Genomic DNA, 23,560 nt, shown 5'->3' on the forward strand with positions numbered 1-23,560 from the left:
CAGTTTCTCCATTTTAATAGCCAGCCAGCATGAGGACTTCCAATCAGTGACAGGAGGTTCAAAAGCCTGATGGGGATACTGTTTCTAGAAAAGGGGGAGGGATGGAGTGTGGGAGGGACCACAATGAGGTGAGTTGGGTATTGAGTGGGGGTTCCCCAATGCCACCACACTGCCTCCTCCTTCAGCAGAGGTGGGTGGGGGGCAGAAGAGTTGGGCATGTCCCCAGCAGCTGGGGTAGTGGCAGAGGTGCCCAGGGAACATGGGGCCAGGGATGTTTGGTTCCAGATGTGTCATCGGGCACCTCTGGCTCCCTCCCGCTCCCCCAGTCCCCAGAGATGGCCCATCGCTACTGGGAAGCCGCAGGCTCCAGGAACCCCTAACTGGCTGGCTCCACCAGGCTGGCTCTGCCAGCAGGGCCTTGCTTGGGGGTGAGGAGGGGAAGGGGGTCTTCCCTCACAGTGGAGTCCGGAACAGGGCACCGAAGAGGACGAGCAGGCTGGCGGAGAGGACAGCGGTGGGGCTGGGGCTCAGCCCTCCGGCCCCATTCACGTTGCACAGGTCTGAGCGGCAGCAGGTGACATTCTTGGAGCCTATGTGGTAGTTATTAGCCTCCTCCTGGCACCATTCCACACAGCTTTTGGTGATGAATCTGACCAGGCCCACAGCACCTGAGAAAGCCAGGGACCTGAGGCAAGGCTGGCTGAGGGCCGGGGCCAGAGCGGGGTTGGGGGGGGGCGTGTCCCTGCACCTTTGGTGCAACTCCCCCCACCCCACCCTCCCGATCCCCATGGTCACACCAACCCCCACCCTGAACCCTAAACCCGGCCATCCAACTTTAAAAATAATAACAATTTAAAACCTTGCCCTGTTTTACTTGCCCTGTTGGCCTTATCCACCCTGGTCCCCCCAAGCTGCAGGGGGTCAGGGTGGCAGAGGACGGAGGTGGGGCTTGGGGGGCAAAGAGAGGGTGCTACCTCTGTCCCTGCCTTCTGGTCCTGCTTCCACCTTCCCACCAGGGGCATGGGGAAGGGCAAAGTAGTCTGCGCATGCAGTTTCTAAATTATTGCACGTACAGCAGAGAGAGGGAGGAGGGGAGGGGTGAGGGGTGAAGGGTAGGGGGTTCGTGGAGAGTTGGGATGTGCAGGCTGCCCTACCCCCTCCCTGGCCAGTGGGTTACTCACTCGTCAGCTCCGTCCTGCAGGCCTTGTCCTCGGGTCTGCAGGTCTGCACGGTGAGGCAGTTCTTATTACTGGTCTGCCCCGTGCACTGGTAACACTGCAGGGACATGCCTGTGGAGAGATGGGGGTAAGGGGTTGTCAGACCACCTCCAGTGTCCGAGCTCTTGGACTGCCAACACCAGTCCAGCTCCCAAGCTCCGTGGCATTCATCATTTTCCATGTCCCGCTCCGCCTTATCACAACACTAATTCATTTATTCATTCAATCATATTTATTGAGCACTTACTGTGTGCAGAGCATTGTACTAACTGTTTGGAGAGTACACTCCCCTCCTCTGCTCTTTCCCACCCCCAACCCTGCTCCTTGGCTCAAAGGCACCACAGTCACCTTTGCTCCCCTCCTGGAAAATTCCATGCAAAAGAAATGGGAAAGAGAAGCCAAGTCTAGGCAATTCCTTTTAGGCTCTCAATCTGATTTCTATTTAACCCTTAGTCTGATTTCTTTTAGACCCTAGTCCAGGGTGGGAAGGACAAGTAGGGCAGAACTGATTTCCCAAGCAACTTTAGGAGCTGCGACACAATTCTGAAGTTATTGCTGGCCTGTGGCAATGGGGGCAGACCCTGCCATGGCCTGGGAGTAAGGAGACCTGGGTACAAGTCCTGCTTCTCCATCCTGCCAGCCTTGGCACGGTGCCTTCCCCTCTCTGAGTCTCTGTATCCCCATCGATCTGATGGGGAGAGTGATCTCTGCCTTCCAGGGAACTGAGTCTAAGTTTCCTCTCCTCCTCTTCCTCTTTCTCATCTTCCTCCTCCTTCTCCTCCACTAGCAGTGCCTCCCCTGTGATACAGGACTGGGCAGAGGGTATTAAGCATTAAGAGCAGCCCTGAGTCAGTGTCCGATGTGGGGAGGTGGGGGAGAAGGGAGCTGGCTATTGACAGAAACTCAGGATTGGGTTCTTCAGCTCTACAATGACCCTCCAAGACTGAATTGCTGCTCCAGGGGACAGGAAGAAGGGGTGTACCCTGGAAGCCTACTAACAGCTCCTCCACCCCATATATTCAGTTATATCTGTTTCCTCAATGCTCTCTTCTCCTTTCTTCCCTCCCTGCTTCCTCCAGTCAGTCTTTGAAATGTACTGGACCGTCACTGAACACAGAGCACTGTACTAAAAACCCTTAGGAGAAAAAATAGAGGAAACAGATTACAATCCCTGCCCCAAGGAGCTTACAATCATCCTTCCTTCTGCCCTCCCTTTTTATTAATTTTCCTTCCTCACTTCATTTCTTTTTCTATTTTAATTTTCCTTTTCCTTTTCTCTTAAATCTGACTCTATCTCTGTTAAATCTCTCTGTCCCTCCCCACGTCTGTTTCTCTGTCCCCATTTCTCTGTGCCTGTGCCGACTGAGGCTCTCTCTTTACCTGCCTTTCTTTCACCTTGCTCTGTCACCCTCTAGACTCTCGTAGGTTTTATTTTTTTATTTTTTTGTCTCTTTCTCCATTATCTCGGTTGTTCCTTCTCCCCCTGCCTTCATCACCCTCCCATCCTGTGGCTAGTTGTCCTTCAGCTTCTCCGGCACGGTTTCCTCCTCCCTTCCAGATAACGGTTCCAGAATTTGGCAGTGGGGAGAGTTCGCCTTACCTGGACACACAGCCAGGGTGGCGACCAGCAGAACCACGAAAAGAGCCCTCATCCTGGCAGGAGACAGAGTGGGGGCCACTCAGCTGGGGAACCTTTATATAGCATCACCTACCAGACGCCTCTCCCAGCAGCAGCAGCAGCAGCGGCGGCGGCAGTAGCCGCGGCAGAAGGAGGAGTGTCCGATACGGCACTCAGGTCCCCTGACTCACACTCTCAGGGTTTGAGTCTCAGCCCAAAAGTCAAGGTAAGCTTCTCCACCCTTTGTATTCCCTAAGATCTTCTCCTCTCTCCCTCACCGGCAAGCGGCCTACATCCCCCTGGGGCAAGCAGCCCAGGCCCAGACCTGGATAGATTTTCATTCATTCATTCAATCATATTTATTGAGCACTTACTGTGTGCAGAGCACTGTACTAAGCGCTTGGGAAGCACAAGTCGGCAACATATAGAGACGGTCCCTACCTAACAACGGGCTCACAGTCTAGAAGGGGGAGACAGTCGACAAAACAAAACATGTAGACAGGTGTCAAAATCATCAGAACAAATAGAATTAAAGTTACATGTACATCATTAACAAAATAAATAGAATAGTAAATATGTACAAATAAAATAAATAGAGTAATAAATCTGTACAAATATATATATATACAAGTGCTGTGGGGAGGGGAAGGAGGTACAGGGGGGATGGGGAGGAGGAGAGGGAAAAGGGGGCTCAGTCTGGGAAGGCCTCCTGGAGGAGGTGGACTCTCAGTAGGGCTTTGGAGGGAGGAAGAGAGCTAGCATGGCGGATGTGTGGAGGGAGGGCATTCCAGGCCAGGGGGAGGACGTGGGCCGGGAGTCGACCGCGGGACAGGCGAGAATGAGGTACAGTGAGGAGGTTAGCGGCAGAGGAGCAGAGGGTGCGGGCTGGGCTGGAGAAGGAGAGAAGAGAGGTGAGGTAGACGGGGCCGAGGTGATGGACAGCCTTGAAGCTGAGAGTGAGGAGTTTTTGCTTGATGCGTAGGTTGACTGGCAGCCGCTGGAGATTTTTGAGGAGGGGAGTAATATACCCAGACCGTTTCTGCACAGAGATGATCCGAGCAGCAGAGTGAAGCATAGACTGAAGTGTGGAGAGATAGGAGGATGGGAGATCAGAGAGGAGGCTGATGCAGTAATCCAGTCGGGATAGGATGAGAGACTGAACCAGCAAGGTAGCGGTTTGGATGGAGAGGAAAGGGCGGATCTTGGCGATGTTGTGGAGGTCAGACCGGCAGGTTTTGGTGACAGATTGGATGTGAGGGGTGAACGAGAGAGCAGAGTCGAGGATGACACCAAGGTTGCGGGCTTGTGAGACGGGAAGGATGGTAGTGCTGTCTACAGTGATGGAAAAGTCAGGGAGAGGGCAGGGTTTTGGAGGAAAGATAAGGAGTTCAGTCTTGGACATATTGAGTTTTAGATGGCAGGCAGACATCCAGATTTCTCTGGACTTTCCCTGGGTGGAGTTGCCAGTTTGGGCTGAGAGATCGCACCCGCCCAGGTGTGACTTGGCACACCTTTGGCCATTGTGCCAAGGTGCCAGGGGCTCAGTAGCTTGGCATTCGGTGGCAGTCTCCCTCTCAGGATTTGGGATTATAAAATCTCTCCCATCACCAGGGCCTCTTCTTCCCTTAGCTTTGTGGCAGTGGATGTAGGGCAGAAGTTTTCCTGGGAAGGGGCAGGAGGCTAAATCGTACCTTGAAGAGTAACTGGGCTGGACATCCTCAGATCTTGGAGGCCCACTGCATTTAGGAGAGTCCATTCACAGGGAAAGTGAAAAGCAGCATGGCCTAGTGGATAGAGCCTTGAACTGGGAGTCGGGAGGGCCTGGGTACTTAATCCTGGTTCTGCTACTTGTCTGCCGTATGACCTTGGGCAAGTCACTTAACTTTTCTGTGCCTCAGTTATCTCATCTGTAAAATGGGGATGAAGACTGTTAGCCCAATGTGAGACATGGTGTATGTCCATCCTGATTAGCTTGTATCTACTCCCGCACTTAGTACAGTGCCTGGTACATAGTGCTTAACAAATATCAAAAAAAATGGAGGGGGAAGGGCTTGTGGGCACGGGCACCTGAAGAAATCCTTGTGCTAACACTCTGCACTGAGAAGCCTGGCATGGGCTTGGAGACCCATTATCAGCCCAGATTCCATTAGTGGAAGCTCCTTGTGGGCAAGGAATGAATTTGCTGCTCCTGTTGTATTTCCCCAAGGAATCAGTACAGTACAGCACCTAGTGAAGACCACTGCAACTCCTACAATTATCCAGAGAATTCCCCATTTTCTCATGGTATTTGTAAAGCACTTACTATATGCCAGGCACTGTACTAAGCTCTGGGGTAGATACAAGCTAATTGGGTTGGACACAGTCTCTGTTGTTCCTACTCCCCCTGGCTCACAGTCTTAAGCTCCACTTGCACACAGAGAAGTTGTCATTCATTCATTCATTCAATCGTATTTATTGAGTGCTTACTGTGTGCAGAGCACTGTACTAAGCACTTGGGAAGTACAAGTCGGCAACATATAGAGACGGTCCCTACCCAACAACGGGCTCACAGTCTAGAAGGGGGAGACAGACAACAAAACAAAACATGTAAACAGGTGTCAAAATAATCAGAACTAATAGAATTAATGCTATATGCACATCATTAACAAAATAAATAGAATAGTAAATATGTACAAGTAAAATAAATAGAATAATAAATCTGTACAAATGTATACAAGTGTTGTGGGGAGGGGAAGGAGGTAGGGTGGGGGGATGGGGAGGAGGAGAGGAAAAAGGGGGCTCAGTCTGGGAAGGCCTCCTGGAGGAGGTGAGCTCTCAGTAGGGCTTTGAAGGGAGGAAGAGAGCTAGCTTGGCCAGTGTGTGGAGGGAGGGCATTCCAGGGCAGGGGGAAGACGTGGGCCAGGGGTCGACTGTGGGACAGGCGAGAATGAGGCCCAGTGAGGAGGTTAGCGGCAGACGAGTGGAGGGTGTGAGCTGGGCTGTAGAAGGAGAGAAGGGAGGTGAGATAGGAAGGCGCAAGGTGATGGACAGCCTTGAAGCTGAGAGTGAAGAGTTTTTGCTTGATTGCTTAAGTGACTTGGCCAAGGTCACCCAACAGACAAATGGCAGAGCTGACGTTAGAACCCAGGGCCATTTGGCTCCTAGGCCCATGCTCTATCCACCTGGCCATGCTGCTTCTTTGGTTGGAATGCCTTCCCCACTCCTCCCCAAAATGTCTAATTCACTTAAAAAAGGCTTCCTTCAGAAAGCTTGACTAGGTTCTAGTCTGGTTGGTTCCAGTCTGAGGGACGACTGGGAATTTGAAGAATTACCTCTGTGGGGATGGGGACACCTGGACCCAAGAGGAGAGTGGAGGTAGGAGAAGGCCTTGACCAGGGCTGGGACCAGAAATGAGGTGCAGCCCAGGGAAGCAGAAGAGAGAGAATCATTACAGCATTCTGAGGGGGTCTCTGTCCAGTTAGCTTTGGGGAGGCTGGACAACTGGCCAGGAGGGACAGTGCCAGACTGGGAGGAAAAGCCCAACTCCACCCCCTGGGACATGGGCACATTGGCCCCAGAGAGAGAGGAACTCCAGAGCCAGTGCTTAGAACAGTGTTTGACACATAATAAACATTTAATAAATACCATAATTATTCCTGGGAATTTACCAAGCTGTTGGGCTGTCTCCTGACCAGATCCCTCTCTGTTCCATCCCCGGGGCAGATCTTCTATGCCACTCCTGCCAGCAACCCCGCCCTGACTCCACCCTTGAGCCTCTCTCTTCTCCTCCGCAGCTTGGGCCAATTTTTGCTGAAGCCTTGTCGCCTGACCTGCCCAGCCCGGGAATCCAGGCTCGCCCAGAACCAGTTCCAGGAGCAATCTGGTCATGCAGCATAACTGATGTGTCCCTCTCCTTTCCCTGCCTCAGCCTCTCCCGGACACCCCCCACCCAGCTGCAGGTCAGCTAGGCTCCTGGCTGAGCCAGTTACATCCTGACTGGCTGGAGAGAAGGGGAAACGGGACTGTGTCCTATCCACCCATCCTCCTCCCCCTCTTTTTCCTTCCCCACCACCCTTTCCTCCTCCTCCTCTTCCTCCTCCTTCTCCCCCTTTTTCTCCTCTTCCTCCTTATGTGTCCAGGGCTAGGGAGTTTGCTTATGAACCCCATGTGGGTCAGGGACTATGTCCAACCTAATTACATTGTATCTACCCCAGTGCTTAGAACAGTGCTTGGCACATAGAAAGTGCTTAGCAAACACCACAACTATTTTTTAATAGTTTTCTGTCACTTCTTCCTTAAGTTGGTGGGGGGCTGAGAGGTCCTCTCTATCCCAGTCCACTGCCCCTCCTTGTCCCAAGAGTCTCCCACCTCCATCATCCCACACATCCTCTCCCTCCCTGGAATGCCCTCCTTGCTCCTCCTTCAACAAACGATGGCCCTCCTCTCCTGAATGACACCAAAAGCCCTCTAGCTCAAAGATTTCAATCCACATTGCTCCAGTCCCTCCAGCTCTCCAGCCACCTATTTTTATTTTATAAATTTTGCTTTCATTTGTGTACATCTGGATTATTGTGCATGGGTTATGTATCTAGCCTCTATGTTGCTAGTACATTTTGTCTACTTTTCTCTGTTTGTGTCTGCCCTGTCTTCCCCAACACAGGAACAGCCTCTGGAGAGAAGGGCCTATGTCTTCACCTCCCTCTGCCCCTCTCCCAAGCCCCCAGTTCAGGACTTTGTACACAGTAAGCATCAATTGGTGCTGATTAAATTTACCTCCTCCAGGAAACCTTCCCAGATTCTCTCCGCCCACTGTCCTACCCACTAGCCCAATCCATGACTTGATTTCCCCCTTAACTATTTCTTTCAGTTCCTGTACGTGGATGGACAGAATTAAGAGGACTGGCTGAGGGTCTGCCCTGGCCCTATGAGGTCAGAAACAGCATTTGCTCCCTGCTAGGGAACCTGGTGCCCAGAGGTGATTTGACTTCCAGTAGATGGGATCGGAGAAGTCCGGGCCATGAGGGTGGCAAGAGAACACCCTAGGGTGGTCATCAGGACAGAGAAGCATCATGGCTCAGTGGAAAGAGCACGGGCTTTGGAGTCAGAGGTTGTGGGTTCAAATCCCGGCTCCGCCAATTGTCAGCTGTGTGACTTTGGACAAGTCACTTCACTTCTCTGTGCCTCAGTTCTCCCTCTGTAAAATGGGGATTAAGACTGTGAGCCCCACGTGGGACAACCTGATCACCCTGTACCCCCCGAGCTTAGAACAGGACTTTGCACATAGTAAGCGCTTAACAAATACCATCATTAGTATTAGTATTATTTGAAGAATGCTGCTTGGGCACAGTTCTGATGCCCAATTGCCTCCAGCCCTGGGCTCAGCCCTCTGCCAGCTTACAACTGTCTCCAACACCCAGCCCCATGGCACTGGGGCGTGTGAGCTTTGGTGCCTTCTCCGACGCACAGAATAGCTTCCTTACTCCTCTCCATTCCCTCCACCCTTCTCTCCTTTACATCATCGCCTCCCCGGGTTGACCAAACCATCAGCACCATCAGGGACTCTCCTTCCCCTCAGCTCCCTTCTGTCACTATGGCACCTGTCTGTCCACATGGATGGCGACTGCCCGCGTACCTGTCTCGCCTCCCCCATTAGGCTTCTCAGGATTGAACTACCATCTGAAAATCAATGATAGGATGCAGTTTAAGTAGCAGGGAGCATTTGTTCTCTGGGTTCATCAAACAAGAAGGTAGGGACTGGAATTGCAGCAGGAGGGAGTCTGGCGAGACTGTAAGAACTTCTTGACCATTAGGGTTGGAAAACTTGCAATATGATTCCAAGGGAGGATGTGGAGACCCTTAGAGAAGCAGCAAGGACTAGTGGAAAAATCACAGGCCGGAAGTCAGGAGACCTGAGTTCTAATCCAGACTCTTCCACGTACTTGCTGTGTGACCTTGGGCAACTCACTTAGCTTCTCTATACCTCAGTTCCCTCATCTGCAAAATGGAGTTTCATTACCTGACCATGTAATTCTTTGAGAAAATTGAAACCATGAGGCATAATCTCCCTAAAACCTCCCCTGCTTCTCTCCTGCCCCTTCAACTCTCCCATCTTTCCTAGAAGAATCTCAAGAGGAATTTTCCCCCCAAAATCCAGCCCCTCCACCTGTGCCTTCAATCCCATCCCTTCACAACTTGCCCCCTCTCTTTTTCCCTCCCTGAATGCCATCTTCAGTGAGTTGTTCATTCTCCAATGGCTTTTTCCTCACTGCTTTCAAACATGCTGAAGTCTCCTCTTGAACCCATGGCTCCCTCTAGTTACTGCCCCATCTTCCTCCTACCATTCCTCTCTAAACTCCTTGAATGAGTTGTCTACACTCACTGTCTCCAGTTTCCCTCCTCCAATCCTCCCCTTGACCCTCTCCGATCTGACTTCCGACCACTCCACAGAAACCATCCTCTCAAAGGTCACCAATGTTCTTGCTTGCCAAATCCAACAACCTCTACTGCATCCTAATTCTCCTCGACTTCTCGGGCTCTTTGACACTGTTGACCAGCCCCTTCTCCTGGAAACATTATCCAACATTGGCTTCACTGACCCTGTCCTCTCCTGGTTCTCCTCCTACCTCTCCTGACTGCTCAGTCTCCATCTCTTTGGCAAGCTCCTCCTCTTCCTACCATCCCTTAACTATGGGAGTCCCTCAAGGCTCAGTTCAGTGTCCCCTGCTATTCTCCATCTACACCCTTTTCCTTGGAGAACTCAATCACTCCCATGGCTTCAACTACCACATCTAGGAGGAGGATGCCCAATTCTACATCTCCAGCCCTGATCTCTCTCCCTCTTGGCAGTCTCACATTTCCTCCTGCCTTCAGGATGTCTCTACCTGGATGTCCTGCTGGCATCTCATTTTTAACATGTCCAAAACAGAACTCCTTATCTTCCCACACAAACTCTGTCATCTCCCTGACTTTCCCATCACTGTAGACAGCACCACCATCCTCCCTGTCTCACAGGCCTGTAACCTTGGTGTTATTTTTGACTCATCTCTCTTATTTAACCCACATATTCAATCTGTCACCAAATCCTCTTGGAGCTTTCACTAAATCCTCCTGATTCAACCTTCATAACATCATTAAAATCCACTCTTTCCTCTCCATCCAAACTAGTGCTACATTAATTCAAGCACATCTTATTCCACCTTGATTACTGCCATCAACCTCTTTGCTGACCTCCCGGCTTCCTGTCTCGCCCCACTCCAGTCAGTCAATCTGTTGCTCAGATCATTTTTTACAAATCTGTTCAGTCCATGTTTCCCCTCTCCTAAAGAACCTCCAGTGGTTGCCCATCCCCCTCCGCATCATACAGAAGCTCCTTACCATGGGCTTTAAAGCACTTTATCACCTTGCCTGTCTTTACCTCTTTGATTTCCTATTACAACCCAGCCTGAATGGTTCACTCCTTTAAATGCCAATTTACTCACTGTACCTTAATCTAATCTATCTTGACCTCTCTGTCACGTTCTGTCTCTGTCCTGGAATGCTCTCCCTCTTCATATCTGACAGACGATCCCTCTCCCAATTTACAAAGCCTTATTAAATCACATCTGCTCCAAGTGGCCTTCTCCGACTAAGGCCTCATTTCCTCTTCTCTCACTCCCTTCTGAGTCATCCTTGCCCTTGGACTTGCGCCCTTTATTCATCCTTCCCTCAGCCCCACAGCACTTACGTACACATCTGTAATTTATTTACATTAATGTCTGTATCCCCTTCCAGCCTGTAAACTCGATTTGGGCAGGGGACATGTCTACTTCTGCACAAAGTGGCCTAGTAGATAGACTATGAGCCTGGGAGTCAGAAGGACCTGGGTTCTAATCCCAGCTCTACCACTTGTCATCTGTGTGACCTTGGTCAAGTCACTCTACTTCTCTGGGCCTCAGCTACCTCATCTGTAAAATGGGGGTTAAGATTGGGAGCCTTCTGAGGGGAGAGGGACTGTTTCCAATCTGATTAGCTTGTATCTAGCCCAGTGCTTAGAACAGTGCCTGGCCCAAAGTGTTTAACTAATACCATAAAAACAAAAATAAACACAGTATATGCTCAGTGACTACAATTGATTGATTGACCGATACCTGTTCTCCCTTCTACTTGGCCTGTGAGCCCCAGGCGGGACCTGATTATCTTCTATTTACCCCAAGGCTTAGTACAGTGCTTGGCACATAATAAGTGTTTAACAAATACTATTATTATTATTATCATCATTATTGTTATCATTCAAATATGGGGGAGATGTATCTATCTGAGGGTAAAGTTGGTGTTGCTGGCATTCTTGATTTCCAAGTCCAATATGGGATGGTGGAAAGGCATGAGAGTCCCTGGAGGGAATAACAGCATGGCTCAGTGGAAAGACCATGGGCTTGGGAGTCAGAGGTCATGGGTTCTAATTCCAGCCCCGCCACTTGTCAAGTCACTTGGACAAGTCACTTAACTTCTCTGTGCCTCAGTTACCTCATCTGTAAAATGAGGATTAAGACTGTGAGCCCCACGTGGGACAACTTGATCACCTTGTATTTCCCCCAGTGCTTAGAACAGTGCTTTACACATAGTAAGCACTTAACAAATGCCATTATTATTATTATTATTATTAACTCTCTTTTCTCCCCACCTACATACACAGACCGAGAGCAGCAAAGCCCGCAGGAATCTACATTATCATGGAGGCTGAGCCCCCTCTTCCATGGGGTCCCCCAAGCAGGGGTTGGGGGGAACCCCGCAGTTCCCCTGGGTGGAAGGTGGGGTCCCTTGGAGACCTCAAACCCCAAACCTGTCCCACTGGGGCCATAGCCTTAATCCCCACTCCACCCAAACTCTAGAGACTTTATTAAATACAAAGATTCTTGCCTTCCCACAACTCTGGAGTATTTTGGTCTTCACTCTGAAATCTGTTGGTGGGTAAATAAATGTCAGTTTTTAAACCAAAATCTTACATAAGATTTGTGGTGGAAACATTGCTGGGCACGAATGCTTGCTTTAAAGAAGGCTGGCTTACATTCAGAACCCGCCCCAAATCCACCTCCCTCCACTGGTCTTCCCCCATTCATTGCCCAGCTCCTTGAGGTAGATAGGATGGATTCTTTGACTGATTCGAGCTTTGTGCTCACACTTACGAACTTATTCATACCCATCTTCGACACCTGGATAAATATTGATACAAGTTTATACAGCTTTCCACTGTTTATTTTGATTGTCCTAGTTGTAAAGTTTTTCTGCCTGTCTCCCTGGTGAGAGTAGAAGCTCCCTGTGGGCAGGGAATGTGTCTCTTCTTCATGGTGTACTTCTCAAGGGCCTAGCACAGTCCATTGTATTATTCATTTAATTCCATTCAGTAGTATTCATGTACATATTTATTCTATTTATTTTATTTTGTTAATATGTTTTGTTCTCTGTCTCCCCCTTCTAGACTGTGAGCCTACTGTTGGGTAGGGACCGTCTCTATATGTTGCCAACTTGTAATTCCCAAGCGCTTAGTACAGTGCTCTGAACACAGTAAGCGCTCAATAAATACGATTGAATGAATGAATGAAAAGCACTGTACTAAACGCTTGGGAAAATATGATGTAACAATAAACAGACACATTTCCTGCCCACCATGAGCTTAATTGTTGCTCATTAAAGACTAAGGGAAAGATCCCAGATCTGGGAGTCAAGCGAGCAGGGTTCTAATCCAGGCTCGGCTACATGTCTACTGTTTGATTTTAGGCAAGTCATTTCACTTCCTTGTGCCTCAATTTCCTCATCTGTAATAATAGTAATGATGGTATTTGTTAAACGCTTACTATGTGCCACACACCGTTCTAAGCACTGGGGCAGATACAAGGTAATCAGGTTGTCCCACGTGAGGCTCACCGTCTTCATCCCCATTTTACTGGTGAGGTAACTGAGGCACAGAGAAGTTAAGTGGCTTGCCCTAGGTCACACAGCAGACAAGTGGCGGAGGCAGGAAAATGGGGATTAAATCCTACTCCCTTCAGTTTAGAGAAGGAGTTCCATGTGGACAGGGACTATATCCAACCTGATGATCTTGTATTTACCTCAGCACTTAATGCAGTGCCTGATGCATAATAAGTGCCTAATGAGTATGATCATTATTATTACTAGTATTACTAATTAATTATTATTAATTAATATTATTAATTATTATTACTAGTACTCTAAAAGAGCCAGCTTCTCACCCCCCCTTCCTGCCTGTACGGGCAGGAGCTGCTGAACCCCCTGTTCTGCCACTGAACTCGGGGAAGGGGGAGGCTGTATAGAGAAGCAGCATGGCCTACTGGAAAAAGCACGGGCCTAAGAGACAGGACAATGATGTTCTAATCCTGTCTGCTGTGTGACTTTGGACAAGTCATTTCATCTTTCCGTGCCTTAGTTTTCTCATCTGTAAAACAGGAATGAAATAGCTGTTCTCCCTCCCCTTTTGACTATGAGCCCCATATGGGACAGGGATTGCATCCAACCTGATTAACCTGTATCTACTCCAGTGCTTAGAACAGCACTTGACACATAGTAAGCACTTAATGACTATGAAGAAAGGAGCTTGTAGTCTACAGGGGGGAGAGAAAGATATTATCTATTCTATTTATTTTATTTTATTTTATTTTATTTTATTTTTTTAGTATGTTTGGTTTTGTTCTCTGTCTCCCCCTTTTAGACTGTGAGCCCACTGTTGGGTAGGGACTGTCTCTATATGTTGCCAACTTGTACTTCCCAAGCGCTTAGTACAGTGCTCTGCACACAGTAAGTTCTCAATAAATATGATTGATGATGATGATGATGATATTAAAGCAAATTACAAATAGAGGAAATAGTAGAGCAGGACTGTCCTTTGTTGTGCTTTGTAATACTGTCAGCGTGGCTTAGTGGAAAGAGCACGGGCTTGGGAGTCAGAGATCGTAGGTTCTAATCCCTGCTGTGTGACCTTGGGCAAGCCAATTAACATCTCTGTGCCTCAGTTACCTCATCTGTAAAAATGGGGGTTAGGACAGTGAACCCCACGTGGGACAACCAGTACTTAGTACGGTGCTTGGCACATAGTAAGCGCTTAACAAATACCATTATTATTACTATGTTTTCAGTCTGTGGCACCCGAATAATAATTCTGGTATTTGTCAAGTGCTTACTCTATGCCAGGTACTGTACTAAGCCCTGGAAGCACTGTACTAAGCGCTGGAGACCTGAAGTCCCATACCCCTGCTGAAGGGCAGAAATAAACCTCTCATCTGTACTCTGAAACTGAGCAAATTTTAGGTGTCAAAGAATGGAACAACTGGATGGGGATGGGGAATGGGGATCCACCGAACAAATCCAGCTCCAGTCACCACGCCATCAAGTTTCCCGGGCAGCTCACTGATGCCAAAGAGCACAGGCTTGGGAGTCAGAGGTCATGGGTTCGAATCCCAGTTCCACCACAAGTCTGCTGTGTGACCTTGGGCAAGTCACTTAACTTCTCTGAGCTTCAGTTACCTCATCTGTAAAATGGGGATTAAGACTGTGAGCCCCACGTGGGACAACTTGATCACACTGTATCCCCCCCCCAGCGCTTAGAACAGTGCTTTGCACATAGTAAGCGCTTAACAAATGCTATTATTATTATTATTATTATTATTATTATTATTATTATTATTATTATCTTCGGGGGCCTGGACGTTACCGCGCGTTCCTCAGAGACTCAGCTGCCAGAGGGATAAATCACCAGTCGATCATATTTATTGAGCGCTTACTGTGCGCACAGCACTGTACTAAGCGCTTGGGAGATTGCACCATAACAATAAACAGACACATTCCTTGCCCACAACGAGCTTACAGTCGGCATTAAACCTTCCTGAGTACAGATTCCTGTTCTGGAGGGTTCTGCAAAGTAAGGAGAAAATACAACCCCTGCCTCTTTTAGGGAGCTGACAAATGGAATTATTCAAATAGAAATAAACATAAGACCCAAATACAAGAACCAATTGGTACCAAGCGTTGGGGTGGCAGGAGAGAATGGGGTAAGTAGGGTTGGGAGGAGGGTGTTAATCTGGGAAGGCCTACTGGAGGAGGTGGCTTTTTAAAGAGGCTTGTTGACAAAACAGACAAGGGAGGGCATGCTAAGTGGAGGGAGTGGTGTGTCTGTGATTATCCAGATGTGGGAGAGTTGTGAGCAGATTGTTTGGTGTAGTGGGGTAAGAGAAGCAGTGTGGCTCACTGGAAAGAGCACAGGCTTTGGAGTCAGAGGTCACGGGTTCAAATCCCAGCTCTGCCAGTTGTCAGCTGTGTGTCTTTGGGCAAGTCACCTTAACTTCTCTGGGCCTCAGTTCCCTCATCTGTAAAACGGGGATTAAGACTGTGAGCCCACCGTGGGACAACCTGCTCACCTTGAAACCTCCCCAGCACATAGAACAGTGCTTTGCACATAGTAAGTGCTTAATAAATGCCATTATTATTATTATTATGAGAGATGGGGATGGCTAGGTTTGGGGGAGCGAGGTGGGCAATTACAAAATGAGAGACAAGGCTTGGCACATAGTAAGCACTTAACAAATACCACCATTATTTTTACCATTATTACCATTGCTAAGCCCCAGACTGAGCCCCCTCCTTCCTCTCCCCATCCCCCCTGCTTTACCTCCTTCCCCTCCCCACAGCACCTGTATATATGTATATATGTTTGTATGTATTTATTACTCTATTTATTTATTTATTTTATTTGTACATATTTATTCTATTTATTTTATTTTGTTAATATGTTTTGTTGTGTTGTCTGTCTCCCCCTTCTAGACTGTGAGCCCGCTGTTGGGTAGGGACCGTCTCTATATGTTGCCAACTTGTACTTCCCAAGCGCTTAGTACAGTGCTCTGCACACAGTAAGCGCTCAATAAATACAATTGAATGAATGAATGAATGCTTTGCACATAGTTGTGACCTCCCCAGCGCTTAGAACGGTGCTTTGCACATAGTAAGCCCTTAATAAATGCCATCATTATTATTATTATTATTGTATCTCACCCAGTGCTAAGAACAGTGCTTGGCACATAGTAAGCGCTTAACAAATACCACCACCATTATTATTACAGAAGCAGCGTGGCTACAAAAGCAGCGGTGGCTCAGTGGAAAGAGCCTGGGCTTTGGAGTCAGAGGTCATGGGTTCGAATCCCGGCTCAGCCACATGTCTGCTGTGTGACCTTGGGCAAGTCACTTAAACTTCTCTGAGCCTCAGTTATCTCATCTGTAAAATGGGGATGAAGATCTGCTGTGTGACTTTGGGCAAGTCACTTAACTTCTCTGAGCCTGTTATATCTCATCTGTAAAATGGGGATGAAGATCTGCTGTGTGACCTTGGGCAAGTCACTTAACTTCCCTGAGCCTCAGTTATCTCATCTGTAAAATGGGGATGAAGATCTGCTGTGTGACCTTGGGCCAGTCACTTAACTTCTCTGAGCCTCAGTTATATCTATCTGTAAAATGGGGATGAAGATCTGCTGTGTGACCTTCAGCAAGTCACTTAACTTCTCTGAGTCTCAGTTATATCTCATCTGTAAAATGGGGATGAAGATCTGCTGTGTGACCTTGGGCAAGTCACTTAACTTCCCTGAGCCTCTGTTATATCTCATCTGTAAAATGGGGATGAAGATCTGCTGTGTGACCTTCGGCAAGTCACTTAACTTCTCTGAGCCGCAGTTATATCTCATCTGTAAAATGGGGATGAAGACTGTGAGCCCCACGTGGGACAACTTGATCACCTTGTATCCCCCCCAGCGCTTAGAACAGTGCTCTGCACATAGTATAGTAAGCGCTTAACAAATGCCATTATTATTATGATGACTATTTTGATTAATCAATCAATCAATCATATTTATTGAGCGCTTACTGTGTGCAGAGCACTGTACTAAGCGCTTGGGAAGTACAAGTTGGCAACATACAGAGAGAGTCCCTACCCAACAGTGGGCTCACAGTCTAGAAGTAGGCACACAGTCTAGAAAAGCAATTGTTAGCAATTATTTAGCAGCAATTATCACCATTGCTAAGCCCCCAATCGGTGCCGAGCGCCCGCCCCCTAGCGGCCGAGGTAAGAGCTTAACAAATGCCATTATTATGATGATGATGATGATGACTATTATAATTACCATTGCTAAGCCCCGAATCGGTGCCGCGCGCCCGCCCCCTAGCGGCCGAGGTAAGCGCTTAACAAATGCCATTATTATGATGATGACAATGATGATGATGACTATTATAATTACCATTGCTAAGCCCCGAATCGGTGCCGCGCGCCCGCCCCCTAGCGGCCGAGGTAAGCGCTTAACAAATGCCATTATTATGATGATGATGACTACTATAATTACCATTGCTAAGCCCCGAATCGGTGCCGCGCGCCCGCCCCCTAGCGGCCGAGGTAAGCGCTCAACAAATGCCATTATTATTATGATCATCATCATCATCATCATCAATCGTATTTATTGAGCGCTTACTATGTGCAGAGCACGGTACTAAGCGCTTGGTAAGTACAAATTGGCAACATATAGAGACAGTCCCTACCCAACAGTGGGCTCACAGTCTAAAAGGGGGAGACAGAGAACAAAACCAAACATACTAACAAAATAAAATAAATAGAATAGATATGTGCAAGTAAAATAAATAAATAAATAAATAGAGTAATAAATACGTACAAATATATATACAGGCGATGACGATGATGATGACTATTATAATTACCAATGCTAAGCCCCAAATCGGTGCCGAGCGCCCGCCCCCTAGCGGCCGAGGTAAGCGCTTAACAAATGCCATTATTATGATGATGACGATGATGATGACTATTATAATTACCATTGCTAAGCCCCGAATCGGTGCCGCGCGCCCGCCCCCTAGCGGCCGAGGTAAGCGCTTAACAAATGCCATTATTATGATGATGATGATGATGACTATTATTATTACCACTGCTAAACCCCGAATCGGTGCCGCGCGCCCGCCCCCTAGCGGCCGAGGTAAGCGCTTAACAAATGCCATTATTATTATGATGACGATGACGATGACTATTATAATTACCATTGCTAAGCTCCGAATCGGTGCCGAGCGCCAGCCCCCTAGCGGCCGAGGTAAGCGTTTAACAAATGCCATTATTATTATTATTACGATGATGATGACTATTATAATTACCATTGCTAAGCCCCGAATGGGTGCCGAGCGCCCGCCCCCTAGCGGCCGAGGTAAGCGCTTAGCAAATGCCATTATTATGATGATGATGATGATGACTATTATAATTACCTTTGCTAAGCCCCGAATGGGTGCCGAGCGCCCGCCCCCTAGCGGCCGAGGTAAGCGCTTAGCAAATGCCATTATTATTATGATGACGATGATGATGACTATTATCATTACCTTTGCTAAGCCCCGACTGCTAAGCCCGCCCCCTAGCGGCCGACGCCCGTCCTCGGCCGCGTTCGGCTGTCTCCGGCGGTCCCCGGCCCCGTCCGGACGCGCCGCTGATTGGCTGCCGAAGGCGAAGGGGGCGTGGCGAGGGAGGCTATATAAGAGGAGGCCCCGCGGCGCGGCCGTCCTTTCTCTCGCGGCCGGGTGTCTGCTCGACAAGGTGCTCGGTCCTTCCTCCGGGAAGCTAAGGCCGCCCCGCCGGCGACTAGCACCAAGCCAGCGCCATGGCCTCCGTCTCCGAGCTCGCCTGCATCTACTCCGCCCTCATCCTGCACGACGACGAGGTCACCGTCACGGTGAGGCCGCCGTGTTCAGCCGGTCCTATCTATTGAGCGCCTACTGTGTGCGGAGCGCTGTACTAGGCGCCGGGGAAGCCCAACCGGGGCCGCGTCTAGAGACGGGCCCCACCCAGCAGCGGGCTCACCGTCTAGGAGGGGGAGACAGACAACAAAAGTAACAAAATAAATATGTACAAATCAAATAGAGTAATAAATACAGATATATATATATATATATATATATATACAGGTGCTGTGGGGAGGGGAAGGAGGGGTTCAGTGTGGGAAGGCCTCCTGGAGGAGGTGGGCTCTCATTAGGGCCTTGAAGGGAGGAAGAGAGCCAGCTTGGAGGATGTTTGGGGGGAGGGAGAGGAAGGAGGGGGTTCAGTGTGGGAAGGCCTCCTGGAGGAGGTGGGCTCTCATTAGGGCCTTGAAGGGAGGAAGAGAGCCAGCTTGGAGGATGTTTGGGGGGAGGGAGAGGAAGGAGGGGGTTCAGTGTGGGAAGGCCTCCTGGAGGAGGTGGGCTCTCATTAGGGCCTTGAAGGGAGGGAGAGAGCCAGCTTGGAGGATGTTTGGGGGGAGGGAGAGGAAGGAGGGGGTTCAGTGTGGGAAGGCCTCCTGGAGGAGGTGGGCTCTCATTAGGGCCTTGAAGGGAGGGAGAGAGCTAGCTTGGAGGATGTTTGGGGGGAAGGAGGGGGTTCAGTGTGGGAAGGCCTCCTGGAGAAGGTGGGCTCTCATTAGGGCCTTGAAGGGAGGGAGAGAGCTAGCTTGGAGGATGTTTGGGGGGAGGGAGAGGAAGGAGGGGGTTCAGTGTGGGAAGGCCTCCTGGAGGAGGTGGGCTCTCATTAGGGCCTTGAAGGGAGGAAGAGAGCTAGCTTGGAGGATGTTTGGGGGGAGGACGTGGGCCGGGGGTCGACGGCAGGGCAGGCAAAAACGAGGTACATTGAGGTACGTGGCAGAGGAGCGGAGGGGGCGGGCTGGGCTGGAGAACGACAGAAGGGAGGCGAGGTGATGGAGAGCCTTGAAGCCGAGGGTGAGGAGTTTCTGCCTGATGCGTAGGTTAGTTGGGAGCCACTGGAGGTTTTTGAGGAGGGGAGTAACGTGCCCAGAGCGTTTCCGGACATGTGCCCGGGAGGACGGGCAGGGGAGGTTCGGCCCGGCCTGGCACTGACGGCGAGTGTCCCCCTTTCCTTGCAGGAGGACAAGATCAACGCCCTCATCAAGGCGGCCGGCGTCAGCGTGGAGCCCTTCTGGCCCGGCCTGTTTGCTAAGGTGACCGCCCCAGCCGAGTCCGGCCTGCATTCCGGTTCCGGGGCGGCGGGCCCCGCCTGCCGCCCGACATCTTCCTTGGCAGAGGCCGTTTGTCCCTTCCCACGTGCTCCGGGTGCCCTCCCTTGTGCTCGGCTCAGTGGCAGCAGACAAGGGACGATGGCACCACAAACGGGCCGCCTTCTTAGCTGGGCTGGCTCATTGCAGCGTGGCATTGCATTGCTTCTCATTGGGTTCGAATCCCGGCTCCGCCACGTGTCTGTTGTGTGACCTTGGGCAAGCCGCTTAACTTCTCTGAGCCTCAGTTACCTCATCTGTAAAATGGGGATTAAGACTGAGCCCCCCGTGGGACAACCTGATCACCTTGTATCCCCCCCCTCCCTGCCCCAGCGCTCAGAACAGTGCTTTGCACATAGTAAGTTCTTAACAAATGCCACCATTATTATTATTATTGCAGAGAAGCAGCGTGGCTCAGTGGAAAGAGTATGGGCTTTGGAGTCGGGTTCAAATCCTGGCTCTAACAATTGCCGGCTGTGTTACTTTAGGCAAGTCACTTCACTTCTGTGCCTCAGTCACCTCATCTGTAAAATGGGGATTAAGACTGTGAACCCCCCGTGGGTCAACCTGATCACCTTGTAACCTCCCCAGCGCTTAGAACAGTGCTTTGCACATAGTAAGCAGTTAATAAATGCCATCATTATTATTGCCCGGTCAGATGTCAGATGTCCTGCAGTGGGACTTGCCCTTCTGTGCTGAAAAGCTCCCATTCCCAGCTGCTTAGGTCCGAGATCTGCTGAGGTCGTTATAGGTGGCAAAGGAGAATTGGGTTTTGGTGCTTAAAAGTTCGTTTTAAGTCAACCAGACTCATTTTGACTTTGTAAAGTCCCTTCAAGTTTCCAGTGAATATAATCCCCCTGTTGATGGGGTAACTACCAGACACCTGTCTACATGTTTTGTTTTGTTGTCTTGTCTCCCCCTTCTAGACTGAGCCCATTGTTGGGTAGGGACCATCTCTATCTGTTGCCCACTTGTACTCCCCAAGCACTTAGCAAGTGGTCTGCACACAGTAAGCGCTCAATAAATACGACTGAATGAGTGAAAAATTGAATTGAGCTGGGCGCAGCTTATACCGATAAGTTTTGATCAATCAGTATATATTGGATGAGTTTTGACCAACTTATATACCATAAGTGCTATGTGTCAAACTCCATTCTAAGAGCTGGGATAGATACAAGTTAATTAGGTTGGACACAGGCCCCGTCCCTTATGGGGCTCTCAGGAGGAAGAACTGAGGCACAGAGAAGGTAGGTGACTTACCCAAGGTTCCACAGCAGGCAGTTGGCAGATATGGGATTAGAACCCGGGACCTTTGACTCCCAGGCCTGTGTTATTTCCACTAGGCCGTGCTGCTTCTCCACAGCTTCTTCCGTTAGGTGTGGCAAGGGGTTGGGCCACTGGCCTGCGTTGGCCTCCGCCGGACCCACTACCTACACCCACCTTCCAGGTTTTGCTCATTGTCGCTGTGTTATCGCAGGCCCTCGCCAACGTGAACATCGCCAGTCTCATCTGCAACGTGGGAGCCGGGGGAGCGGCACCCCCAGCTGGAGCTGCCCCGACTGGAGGAGCTGCCCCTGCCAGTGGTGCCGCCCCTGGTACGTAAGAGGCCACCACCTCTGGGTGATGGGGAGGGAGGCTGCTACAGTGTGGGCCTGGGTTTGCCCACGGCATATGGGTCTTTGGGAGTGGGAGGCAACCATAGACCTGGCTGACTGAATGGTGCCTATCTCGCTGAGGTCCCAGGCTTGGCTGAACTAGCCACAGGGCTGATGGCCAACCCTGTAATCCCATTCTGTAGTGGGATTTGTTAAGCACTTGCTAAGTGCTGGGGTTAGATACAAGCTGATTCAGTTGGGCTGAGGGAACTGAGGCACAGAGAAGCGAAGTGACTTGCCCGAGGTCACATAGCAGACAAGTGGCAGAGCTGGGGATTAAAGCCCAGGCCCATGCTCTGTCCGTTAAGCCACACTACTTCTTGTGGCAATTGTCCTGGGAATAGTATTGCCATCTGCTTGAATAATAATAATGATGATGGTATTTTTTAAGTGCTTACGGTGTGCCAAGCACTGATCTAAGCGCTGGGGTAGATACAAGGTAATCGGGTTGTCCCACATGGGCTCACATCCTTAATCCCCATTTGACAGACGCGGTAACTGAGGCAAAGAAAAGTTGAGTGACTTGCCCAAAGTCACACAGCTGATAAGTGGTGGAACCTGGATTGGAACCCACGACCTCTGATTCCCAAGCCGGTGTTCTTTACCCTAAGCCATACTGCTTTGCAAGGGGACCGCTCCCTTAGGGGTCAGCTCAGCAGTCCTGGCCACAGAGATGAAGTCTGTTGGGGTGGTCTGGCTGGCGGGGGTCCCTGAAGCATGGAGCTGCTCAGCCGGCAGCACCAGGACCCCTAAAATGCCCAAGGACTCTGCGCTCCCTCTTGGCTGGAGAGCAGCCTGGCTTATACTTCTGAGAGCTCTGGTCTGGGTTCCCTTCACATTTTCTAACTGGATTCTGTTTCTCTTTTCAGCCGAGGAGAAAAAAGAGGAAGCAAAGAAGGAAGAATCCGAGGAGTCGGATGATGACATGGGCTTTGGCCTTTTTGACTAACCATCTTTTGCTATGGATTTAATAAAAAGCTGAGATCTTTTAAGCATTGTGGATGATCTAGTTGGAAGGATGGTTTGGATGGTAAAAATGGGGGCTAATGGAACAGGTCCCTAAAGTGGTTCAGCTATCCAGAACTTTGGACAATCTGAAAAAGACCCATAGCCCCAGTGGGCTCAGTCCTCTCCAGTTTGATGTCTCCGCCTCCCTGTGCACCCTGTCCCAACAAAGAGCTGCCTCTTTGCAGGGCAGGCACAACTCTGGGTTGCTTTGTGGTCCATATTGAGATCCTGGGGTCTGGTTTCCTTGGTGACTGGCCACAGGTGACCCGGAGGCTGTAGATGGATTTCCCAAGGTCCTTTGGAGCAGATTTGGGGAGAGGAAGCTCTGGCCAAGGAATGGGCTTAGGACCATGGTGCAGGGGATTGGGGCTGTGGTTGGGGCACTCCTGTTGGGCAGTTTCATGCAGGTGATCAATCAATCAATCAATCAATCAATCGTATTTATTGAGCGCTTACTATGTGCAGAGCACTGTACTAAGCGCTTGGGAAATACAAATTGGCATCACATAGAGACAGTCCCTACCCGATAGTGGGCTCACAGTCTAAAAGGGGGAGACAGAGAACAGAACCAAACATACCAACAAAATAAAATAAGTAGGATAGAAATGTACAAGTAAAATAAATAAATAAATAAACAGAGTAATAAATATGTACAACCATATATACATATATACAGGTGCTGTGGGGAAGGGAAGGAGGTAAGACGGGGATGGAGAGGGGGACGAGGGGGAGAGGAAAGAAGGGGCTCAGTCTGGGAAGGCCTCCTGGAGGAGGTGAGCTCTCAGCAGGGCCTTGAAGGGAGGAAGAGAGCTTGGCGGATGGGCAGAGGGAGGGCATTCCAGGCCCGGGGGATGACGTGGGCCGGGGGTCGATGGTGGGACAGGCGAGAGCGAGGTACAGTGAGGAGATTAGTGGTGGAGGAGCGGAGGGTGCGGGCTGGGCAGTAGAAGGAGAGAAGGGAGGTGAGGTAGGAGGGGGCGAGGTGATGGAGAGCCTTGAAGCCCAGGGTGAGGAGTTTCTGCCTGATGC

General features: G+C 49.9%; 2 protein-coding genes across 2 annotated transcripts; one reads left to right on the forward strand and one right to left on the reverse strand.

The window, feature by feature from the left end:
* On the reverse strand, positions 1 to 18,467 carry PSCA (prostate stem cell antigen). The gene is made up of 3 exons (XM_038760366.1): positions 18,214 to 18,467; positions 1,182 to 1,289; positions 1 to 668 (listed from the first exon to the last, which is right to left on the reverse strand). Exons 2-3 carry the CDS (start codon positions 1,285 to 1,287, stop codon positions 454 to 456), a joined length of 321 nt encoding a protein of 106 aa, XP_038616294.1. The 5' UTR covers positions 1,288 to 1,289; positions 18,214 to 18,467; the 3' UTR covers positions 1 to 453.
* Positions 18,395 to 22,515, forward strand: RPLP1 (ribosomal protein lateral stalk subunit P1). The gene is made up of 4 exons (XM_038760365.1): positions 18,395 to 18,560; positions 19,740 to 19,814; positions 21,346 to 21,463; positions 22,393 to 22,515. Exons 1-4 carry the CDS (start codon positions 18,489 to 18,491, stop codon positions 22,470 to 22,472), a joined length of 345 nt encoding a protein of 114 aa, XP_038616293.1. The 5' UTR covers positions 18,395 to 18,488; the 3' UTR covers positions 22,473 to 22,515.
* The last annotated feature ends 1,045 nt before the right edge of the window (positions 22,516 to 23,560 follow it).

This window comes from Tachyglossus aculeatus, chromosome 18 (genome assembly GCF_015852505.1).
Source record: "Tachyglossus aculeatus isolate mTacAcu1 chromosome 18, mTacAcu1.pri, whole genome shotgun sequence".
Lineage (NCBI taxonomy): Eukaryota > Metazoa > Chordata > Mammalia > Monotremata > Tachyglossidae > Tachyglossus > Tachyglossus aculeatus.